Source organism: Melospiza melodia, assembly GCF_035770615.1.
Source record: "Melospiza melodia melodia isolate bMelMel2 chromosome 7 unlocalized genomic scaffold, bMelMel2.pri SUPER_7_unloc_1, whole genome shotgun sequence".
NCBI classification, from domain to species: domain Eukaryota; kingdom Metazoa; phylum Chordata; class Aves; order Passeriformes; family Passerellidae; genus Melospiza; species Melospiza melodia.
In genome coordinates, this window is record NW_026948497.1 from 11,951,313 (window position 1) to 11,961,730 (window position 10,418).

The window sequence follows — 10,418 nt, forward strand, 5'->3', positions numbered from 1 at the left end:
TTTCCTTCCTCATTTGTTCCTGCTCCCCAGGAGGCCATTCACTAGGCATATATATGTAAATATCTATGTCTGAAAACACATCTACAGGAGTGCATGACTTACACTGGTGCAATTTAAAGCATAGTTTTTATTGTACAAAAATGCAAAAATCTGTTCTAGGAGAGGCACATCTTGTGGAGCTGTAAGGACCCTGCCAGCACATCTGCTACCAAAGCAACAACTCCTGCTCTGCAGTGGCTTAAGTGGGCTGAGATGGAAATGTTTCTTCATCAGTGCATAAACCACAACAAAGTAGTGGTGACAAGCCTTTTTTCCAAGTCTGACTGAAGGTTTGGGAAGCAGGTCTGCCTGCAGAGGGCACACAGAAGCATGACACGTTTGCCTACTGTGCGCCTACAATTTCTACACCATCATATCACTACTCAGGTCACTGAGCAAGCTGACACTGTATGACAGGTTATCTGTCCTACATAGAAAGTCACAGAGAGAAGAAGAGAGGAAGAAAACACAGAAGATGACAATGCAAAAGAAGTTGAAGAAATGTGGAAAGGATTGAGCATTAAGGGACAGAAATAAGAAGAGACCATACCCTTGAACTGTAAAGTCCTGTCAGGAAACTGCAAGTACTTGCATATTTGAGTTCACCACCCGGACTTGCATGCTTCTCCACATTACCATTATTTCAAAAATTTTGCTTCCTGGACAAGCTGCCAGGTCTCCAGTACCAGTCCTAGCTCCCTTCCAGCAGTCTGCATCTGAGCAGGGAGTTGAAAATAGATCAGGGCTTACCTTTTACGCTGTAAGCATTCAAGACAGCTAAAGAACTTTGAGGAAAAAGGCCATACTGAGTGCCCAGGACAAAGAGATCTTAAGAAATTGGAAGAAGGAAGTATTGATTGAGGGTCACAGTTATGTTGAGGTTTAGCCTTTCAAAGGTTTGTTGCTTTTCTACTGAAAACTGCAGGTGAGAAAGCCTAGGCAGAAAAGGGAAGGAGAAGCTATGTAAACAAACCCATAGCTGTACACAAGGACAGAAGCAGATTTCTTCTTCACCAGGCTGAAGAGAGTGGTTTTATTATTTGAAAAACAAAAGCCAAAGTACCCCAAGTCAAATATATATTGTCCCACTACATTTAGACATTACAACAATAAAAATGCACTATAAAACTACTGCAGTAAATTAGTCAGTTAGGAACAATAAACAGGGCACATGTTAATAGTATCCATATCTATCTTTGGAAAGATGAGCAATTACAATCTGCATCCCAGCTCATGCTCAGTATTTACTACAATCTCAGATAACAATAAAGTCAAACACAACATAACACGACTGATGTTCCTACCTTCTGCTTTCCAAACAGAGTTTTAAAAGATAGTTTATACAAAATCAGTCTCAAGTATGTTCAAGGCCTTAGGAGCTCTCTAAGCTTTAATTAACAACAGAAATAAAAACTATATCTTTATAACAAAGTTATAAAGATCACAACTTTAACATCACACATATAGAATCCATTTTAATATTTCTGTAAAGCCAGTATTATAATTTTTATATAACAATCTATTTGTAATATTGCTGAAAGAAGGCACACTTTTCTATATACCTACTGGCTTTGGTAACTGCTAAAGGTAATGTAGATTGAACTGTACTACTGCTTACTCATCTTTCTGTTGCACAGAAATCTTGGATACTTTAGTGTGTACATCTGTAATTCTGACATTTTCTGAAATTAAAGCGAGAGGAGAAATGGGCTAAATTCAGGTACCTAAAGTTACGTATCAACATTTGCAGACATAAATCAAATACACAAGGAAAGCTTTTCTATGGGAAGAATGCCAGAGCAAATTAAAATATGTATTGATAAGAATAATCAACACAGTAGAAATGAAGAGCATCTGCACCATAGGAGAGAGTGTATAAAATCACACTCTGCATCAAGAGAACATAATTGGTATTTCTTCACAGCTTTCTCCCTTTGCATGCCCCTCTGCAAAGTGCAAGGGGCCTCAAGGACTGAAGGAAACACAGGGAGTCAAATGGAGACACTTGCACCTGTCTCACAGGGGGCTCCTGGGGAAGCAGTTTCCTTGGCAATCCAGCTCCTCTCTGCCAAGGGCACTTCCCCAGATGTGTACATTTCATGGGCAACACCAACCCACCCTTAAGTGCATGGTGCGGAGGTTCAGGGACATCACACCATAACCAATATGATCCAGTGAAGCTAAATTTATTATTCCTAAAAAGACTCTATTTATAATAAATCTTTACTGTCCACGTGTCTCTAGCTAATACATGATTGGTTAATCCTAGCTGTTCACACGTCTAAAATAGAATGCTGATTGGATCACCTAATTTTTCACACGTCTGGCTGGGGTTGTCTGGCCCACCGATGGCTCACTTCCCCAAACTTGCTGACAAACTTGCTGAGTCCTGATGACTCTTCTTCTTGTATCTTTTTCAAGGATATACTGAGCCCATTTCTGAATATGTCCATAATTCATTCTTTGTGAACGTGTTCATTGTCCATTATTACAAGCAGGCTGGATTGTGCATTGGCTGAATATGGCCACTCTCTTGCAAAAACTCCTCCATTCTGTCTCTGAGCCAGAATTCAAGCCAGTTAAACAAAATCCTCCCTCTCCCACCGTAAAGAATGTGGAATTAGAGTTGGAATGTGACCCTGAAATAGAAGCAGCTCAGAAATGAAAGTAGAAAAAAGTTATTGCAGAAGCTATTGTAGAAGGGACTTTTCTCTCAAATGATGTAGAAAGTTTTCCTGTAGCAACTAATACTGCCAGTAGAATTTGAAAACCTTTCGATTGGAAGATTTTAGAAAAGTTGAGAGCTGTAATTTCACAATTTGGTTGAAAATCCCAACTTGCACAGTCACTTCTGCAGTATATTTTTCCATCTAACACATTAATTCCAGCTGATGTGCATACCCTAATATGACTTATAATGCCACCCTATCAGCGGGTGATGTTTCATAAAAGCTGGGAGGAAAAGAGTGCTCAAGAAGCTGCAAGAGCTAGAGTGCAGGGTGATCCTCTGTATGGTTTAACAGCACAACAGTTACTTGGCAAAGGGCCCGGGGCTACTGCCACTGCCCAGGCTAGGAGCATTGATCAAGTGTTGCAGATGAGCCAACAACTGGCATATAATGCTATCCTTGCACTTCCAGATGGGTTACACACTATGTCTTTTACACAAATTCACCAAAGAAGAATGAAGACTTTGATACATTTGTAGACAAATTGCATGAAGCTATCTATAATCATTCTGATTTCAATTCAGACACAAAGATACAATTGGATGGACTTTGGGATCATTACTCCATTCCAAATAGCTTTCCCTTCAGTCACAAGAGCCTTCCATTTCTTCCAAAACTTGCCTGCTGAAACTCTTCTGCTCCCATCCAAATCAGTTCATTACTCCAGCATAACCCTTGAAGCACGGACAAACAACTCTTCAACTAATTATAGTAGAAAAGAAGGGTATTTATTGCAGCCCTGGACACATGTGAACTAGTTTCCAGAGACATGTGCAAGGAGCTGCAGACTCCTGTTCTCTATTTCTACAGAAAAGGTTTTACATTGGGTTTCTAAGGACCAAAAATACATAATTATTACCTGCCTGCTTCGCATTTTTATCAGCTGAATATCTATTACAGCTGCACAATTGTACTACCTTAACTGGGTCGGTGGGATTTTGAAATGAGGGAGTGGTTGTATGGGAGGAAGAAAGCAGTCTTCCTCATGGTGAATTCTTCTCCCATGGCCAGCTGGCAAGACCTTTTCACCTGCTGCTCATAGTCCAAGCCTCTCCTAACTGTTCAATCATTCTTAAGGCAAGGTCTTTCTATGGTCTCAGCTTCTTCACAATTGCTTCCTCTATCACTGTCACTCCTAGCTTTACGTTCCTAATATATTTGGTACTCTTTAACTAAGGGACATGATTGCTGCTAGCTTTATTACTAACTTAGCTTCTTACCTCATTTTAAAATCTTAACTAAAACATGCATTCTCTTACTATCCCAATTCTATTCCCAGCTGGCCCCTCGACCCATCTGCGCTTTTCAATTATCCTAATTCCATTTTCAGCTAACCCCTTGACTCACCTCAGGCACATCCCCAACTGCCTCTCTCCCAGCAGCTCAGAGCTGCATTGCACAGCGCCTGCTGTGCACCACAGAGCACAAAGCAGGCTGGCCTGGTGGGCCTGAATATTTCTGCCAAACACTCTGCATCTCACACCTTTGCTCTGGTTCAGTGCAGAACTGCAGGATTGCAGGCGCTTCCTCCCAGAGCTGCGTGAGGGGCTGGCTCCTGCAGATGGGCCCTGCCAAGCTGTCCCTGCCTCACGCTGGCCTCGCTTCCCCTGGCACAAGTGCCGGGCCTGAAGGAGCTGCCCTGTGCTCCAGCCTGCCAAGCAGCCCGGCTCCCTGCCCCGGTGCCCAGAGTGCTGCACATGCTGCTGGCCTTTGCCAAGAGTTGCAGGGCAGCCGGCAGAAGAGGAGTAATCCTCAGGCAGCCCAGCGGCCCGTGGCTGCCCTTGGCCTTTCTCTGCTCCTGGGCACACTCCAGACGGCCATGGCCCCCAGGCCGGGCTGTGCCCAGCACGGCTGCGCTTCCCCTCAGCAGCAGCCAGCTGCCACCTGGGCTCTGAGAGCGGAGGATTCGCCCGCTCCCAGCAAGAGGCACCCAGGGCCCAGCTGCTGCCTCTTGCAGCTCCAAGGGCCTCCTTCCAGCCTGCCTCTGCCGGGGCTCAGGCTGCTTCAGCCTCTGCCGGGGCTCTGCTGGGGCTCCAGCCTGGGCAAGGCCAGGCCCGCTCTCACCTCACAGGCGCTGACAGCTCTGCACCACAGGAGACCTTCCCGAGCACCCTCTCTGATCTTTCTGCTTTCTCACTTGAGCAAGGCTCTCCTCCAGCCAAAGAGATTATTACATTTAGGGATACAAATCCAAGTGGCAGGAACCCCATTGCTCTCCAGTCACAGCTGAAGGCCTGCATCGGCACAGGGTGTTTGGGCTGCCTCATTCTTCCTTTGGTTTTGCCTTCAAATGCCATTGCCCTTTCTGCCTCAACTAGAAATACCACAGCTGTGCCATCACCAGCTAGTGGGTTATATTCCAAAGGCAGTGCGGTCTGGAGAGGATGAATGAAGAAGAGCCCTCCTCACTTATGAAACCATACAAAAAAAGCTATATGTGTGACTTAGTACCAATAAAAAACAATTGGTTATTCAGAAAAAAATGTGGAATTTTCTGAAGGGGTCAGAAGGAGGAGAATCTTCCAAGTGAGTTGATGTTTCAGAAACTTTATTAATTACAACTCTAATCTATAATTCTATGCTACAAATCTCTTTAGCAACCCTACTCTACAATCCTACTCTAAATTGGTAACAGAGATAACATCTTGACATGATTGCTATGTTCTCGTCTCCTAGGGTTAGGGTTAGGGTTAGGCTTAGGCTTAGGCTTAGGCTTAGACTTAGGTTCAGGTTTGGGTTTAGGTTTAGGCTTTGGCTGAGGCTTAGGATTGGGGTTAGGGAAAGGGTAAGGGAAAGGGTAAGGGATAGAGATAGGGATAGGGTTAGGGTTTGGGTTAGCATTTAAGATTAGGGTTAGGTTTTAGGTTTAGAGTTTAGGGTTAGGGTTATTCGTCTTCTTCACTGAGTTGATGACTTGTGCCAGGATGAATGGTGGCTTGGCTGAGGTTACAAATGGATGCTGTCCACCGGAAAAAAAAAAAAAAAAAACAAAGAACAGTGAACCATTACTTTCCAAGCTCATTGCTTCAGGGACTCAATCAGGATACATCAAGTTCCTGGAAAGACCCAGAAAGAGGAGCAATGGGACCATCTGCTCCCCAGTCATCCCCAATGTGCAAGACCTTGCCATCACAGGCAAACCTGGCCCAGAATCCCATTCATCTGTTTATTGTGATGTCTTCATCATGCTGGGATTTTTGCCCTGCCAGCGCTCTAGAAATGGTGCTTTCTGTCCCGGGGTTTTCTTCCTTTCAGGAAACTCCAATGACTCACATAGGGCCCTGCCTTTGAAAGACAGGCACTGTGCTGATTCCCACAGGGACAGGAAGCACTGTCTGCCTTTCCATGCCCTGCCCCTCGTGTGCTGGATGGCACCTTCCTTCCCAGCAGGGCCAGCCCAGTGGCACTGGGCCCTGCAGTTCCCTCTCTGCCACACAGCCTGGCAGTAACCCTGGCACAGTTCCCATCTGCTTGAGCGTGCCAGGCAGCAGATGGGGCTGGGACAAGTCCCTCCCAGCTGTCCCTGTTTGCATGGCAGAAACCTCTGAGGGTGGGCTGGGGGGCACCAACCAGGGCCCCTCAGAGGCTCACAGTGAGCCCCCCACAGCCCCTCCTGCCCACAGCAAAATCTCGGACCCCTAGGCTGGGACTGGCTTCCTTGGGTTCCTCCACCACCATTTCATGTCTCTGTACCCTGCATTGCTCTACTTCAATTCTTTTGCCATTAGATAAAACTGAATACTCCACCAAATCACAAAAGAGGGCAACAGACACAGTCAGAGGACAGAGCACCTCTCCTCACAGGAAATGCAGAGGGAGCTGGAGTTATTCAGTTTTGTGAAGGACAGGCCCCAGGGAGACTTTATTGCCACTTTCCAAGACTTCACAGTGGCTTTGAAGAAAGTGCGGGACATCTTTTTTAACAGGGCCAGTTACAATAGGATATGGACAAATCTTTTTAAACACTAAGGGCATCTTATCAGAGTAGGTCTAAGGAAGAACTTGTGTACTCAGAGCATGGTGCCACACTGGCACAGCTTGCCCCAAGAGCTTGTAGGTGCCCCATCCCTGCAACCATTCCGGCTCCAGTGGCAACGGGCTCTGAGCAACCCGATCTCTTTAAAGATGTCCCTGCTCATTGCAGGACACTTGCACCAGAGGACATTTACAGGGCCCTGCCAGCCCAGCCCAGTCTAGGATTCCTCACCATTTTCATTTGAAGAGCAGCAAGAGTGGAGGTGAGGAGGAAGGGGGCTCATCTGCTATCTTGGGCTTGAGTGGAAGAGGAGCCCATCCCTCAGAGCCTGTTTCACCGGCAGCCCCTTCACATTTTACCTGCAGGAGCTCCTTGGCAGACCAGCGCTGCTCCTCGTCTGTCTGCAGGCAGCAGCTCAGGAAGTCACGCAGCAAAGCCGAGAGGAGCTTGGGCTGCCGCAGCTGTGGAGTCCCTACTGTGGCTATCAGGTATGTAGCCTGGAGAGAAAGGAGACACCAGGCTCCACCTCCTGCTTTCACATCTCTAAGGCTCTCCCAGATCCCTTTGTTTAACCTCTGTTCTTCAGTGGCAGTTTCTGCCCTGGCACAGACCCAGAGATGACTTTCCTTTACCAACCAAAAAAACCCAAACCCCGATGCAGCCACAGCTTTTCTACCATCCTGCAGATCTTGCCTTGGCAGCTGAGTTCATTGCCTGACCTAGTTAGTGGGAACTACATCAGCAAAAGGACATTTGCTTCTCTGAGGATTCATGCCAGCTTGAGATGGTTTTTGGAAGAGCGACTTTGCTATACTAACTAATTTCAAGGGTTAGTACATGAAAGGCATCTCTGCAGTGCTAGTTGGTCCTTTAAGCGCACGTGCCCTAGAACAAAACTCATCAAGCTTTTTGTGCTGTTCTTGAAAACAATGGGAATTGGAAGAAAAGAAAGGAAATCCATCAGTTAATACCCAGGTAGGGAAACAAACATTTACAATCTCCTCTTCAACACAGACACATTAAGATGCCTGCACAAATGTATTGGGATGAAAATGCCTGCTTGGGCACACAGGAGCCACTTGCAGCTCTGTCTCTCAGCAGTCTGAAAATTTCAGCTTCCCATTTTTGCAGCCAAAGAAAAATTTTCTAGGTCAGAAGAAGGAGAGGTTCCATCCCTATGGACACCCTCTAGTCATTTGGCTGCTCAAGTCAATGCATTAATGGTAGGCCCATGCCAGAAAGTGCCAGGAAACAAACAGGAGGTTTTGGCAGGCTCTCCACATCACCAGGCTCTGCCTTGGTGACGTGCAGAATGTTGCTTGGGCTAGGAGAGAAACACGGTCACTGAGTGTTTCAGCAGCACTGCACAAGAAGCAGAAGAGACTCTGTGCATTACACCCTCATGCCCATGTTTTCCAGTGAGAAGAAACTGCACACAGGGTTAGGTTCCTCTCTAAAGACCACAGTTTTAGAAACTTTGTTGGGTTTGGGTTTCCTTCCTTCATTTCTGGAAAGATAACAACACTTTTAAGATGCTTTTTCCCTGTATTAAGGCCATCTACACAGACAAAAGAACTGGAACCACTTAACCCAAAGGAAAGTGTTGAGTGAGAATGGAGTTTGTTTGGAGTTTGTTTGCATGTGGTAAGGCTTGAGTTCCCCCACTGATGCAACCAAAAGTACAGCAGATGCTGATGTGTTGCAGGGACATTTGTAGGAGGGGACCTTGGTGGAAGTAGTTCCAGCAGATGGCAATGGGATTTTGTCCAGTGGCACACAGGACATGGGACAGGTGAGAAAGACAGTGGGATCAGTGAGTATTTGCTCCTTACCGTGCCAGAACTTTCGCCCAAGTAAGGAGGTTCTTGTTCTATCATTTCAATTCCCACAATTCCAAAAGACCATATGTCCACTTTGGGGCCATATGGTTGACCTGTCACCACTTCAGGCGCCATCCACCAAGGAGTCCCGGTTACCGAGCACCGTCTGCTCTGCTCAGGGGTGAGCTGAGTAGCGAGGCCAAAATCAGCTGAGGAGAAAACAAAATACTGGTTTTATTTGAATTCTGTGCAATTAGCAAAGCAAGCAAAATAATTCCCCAGTAGAAGTTTGAAATTGCTCTGTTGAATCTCCTGGCATTGGCGACTTTAAAAATCCCCCCATGTTTTACACTGCCTCTAGCAGTGGCTTTTGTTCTTTGGAAACTTTAGACTTGTAACTCCCTCCCTCTGGAAGGGACCCACACAGAGCAAGGCCACTCTTGACTGCTTGTGGCTCCTTCTACCTCTGTGCACGTTGCAACTGTGCCCTCAGCTTGCAGCAGGGGTCCCTGCACTGCCACCAGCACCATTTTTGGGGAGCTGGCAGTCACGCCAAGAAGCCCCACACCCACATCCCTGGAAAGCTGCACCTGACCAAGAATATACTGACCCAGTTTGACAGAACCGTCCGTTCTGAGAAGGATGTTGTCACTCTTCACGTCTCGATGGATCACATTGTTTGCATGAAGAAAATCCAGTCCTTGCAGGCACTGAGCGAGAAAAAAGAAACAGAAGAAACAGAAGGGCAAAAATGAGTGATGTGATTTCATCACACAAGAAAGGAAACAAAGAATCTAAAAGATTCCCTCTCCAGGGGAATGGGGAGTAATGGCAGAACAGTCATGGCCACTGAGAGGAAGAGCTTGCTGCTCCAACAGTTGCAGAGCAGGACCTTTCTGAGGAAAGGCACGTCAGCTTTTGAAAGAGCAACAGCACCTGCTGTTGTAGGCTGTCCCCTGCCAACCAGCCAGGATGACTCCTGCTGCAGCGCATGTGCTCAGAAGCAAAGAGCATTCTGGCTGCACTCCTATCCTTTTTAGCTGAGCATTGAGAGAAACGAGTCTCTCTCTTCTTTCTTTGCTGTTTGTTTCAAATCCTGCCACCAGCACCTTTGCTTTTACAGGCAAGGAATGCAGTGAAGACAGACTCCAGGCAAACATTTAGAGAGGCAAGGTGGAGAACAGCAACTACAAATACAAGAGACAGAGCGAGAATACAACAGCAGGAGATAAGAGTACTGGCACTGAGTACAGGGAGTGCAGGGGCACTGGCAGGCCTTTCACTTGAGATGCTTTTACTTGCCCATAGCATACCAGCAACACAGAAACAAAGCTCGGCACAGGAAACCTCTCCTGTTCTGAGCCCCTGTTTCCCAGACAATCCTGCCCAAGGCCTTGGAAACACAGCTGGGATTGCTGACCTCCCGACTGATGGCTGCCATCTCATCTTCAGACAGGCAGGTCTGGCTGACGATGTCGCTCAGGACACCTCCATCCATGTACTCTATAACCAGCAAGAGTTCCTCGCCCAGAAGGTAGCTGAAAGAAGGAAACAAGGGGGTGAAGATGAACATGCATGGCTACGTTGATTTTTTGCTTCCAGGTTTCTTATTTCCAGATGCCTTTGTGACAAGGACAGAATCAAAGGAATAGACATTCCCTCTTGGCTGTGCATTATTCGCAATCTGTGCAGTCTCATAGAGAAAGACACATCTGTGAAAAAGGAGATGTCTTAGATGGGCAGCAAATGAAAAGTGCAGTTTGGAAAGAGCCCAGATATAAAACATGCCAGGCATGGTGTTTCTGGAAATAAGCACCTAGTTTTCCTGGCATGCATAGCAATGGCAAAGAGGGG

General features: G+C 46.4%; 1 protein-coding gene across 1 annotated transcript; it reads right to left on the reverse strand.

Annotated features, from left to right (window-relative positions):
- Nucleotides 1–5,350: 5,350 nt before the first annotated feature.
- LOC134432904 (serine/threonine-protein kinase PAK 1-like) lies at nucleotides 5,351–10,081 on the reverse strand. The gene is made up of 5 exons (XM_063181776.1): nucleotides 9,985–10,081; nucleotides 9,175–9,274; nucleotides 8,577–8,773; nucleotides 7,104–7,241; nucleotides 5,351–5,727 (listed from the first exon to the last, which is right to left on the reverse strand). Exons 1-5 carry the CDS (start codon nucleotides 10,060–10,062, stop codon nucleotides 5,635–5,637), a joined length of 606 nt encoding a protein of 201 aa, XP_063037846.1. The 5' UTR covers nucleotides 10,063–10,081; the 3' UTR covers nucleotides 5,351–5,634.
- Nucleotides 10,082–10,418: the final 337 nt, after the last annotated feature.

Excerpts from the sequence above, each read along its gene's own strand:
- LOC134432904 (XM_063181776.1), bottom strand. The coding sequence starts at position 10,062 with ATGGATGGAGGTGTCCTGAGCGACATCGTCAGCCAGACCTGCCTGTCT. Across the intron at positions 9,275-9,984 it reads TGGCAGCCATCAGTCGGGAG|TGCCTGCAAGGACTGGATTT; the intron begins GTCAGCAATCCC and ends TTTCTCGCTCAG. Across the intron at positions 5,728-7,103 it reads CTGCCAAGGAGCTCCTGCAG|CATCCATTTGTAACCTCAGC; the intron begins GTAAAATGTGAA and ends TCCGGTGGACAG.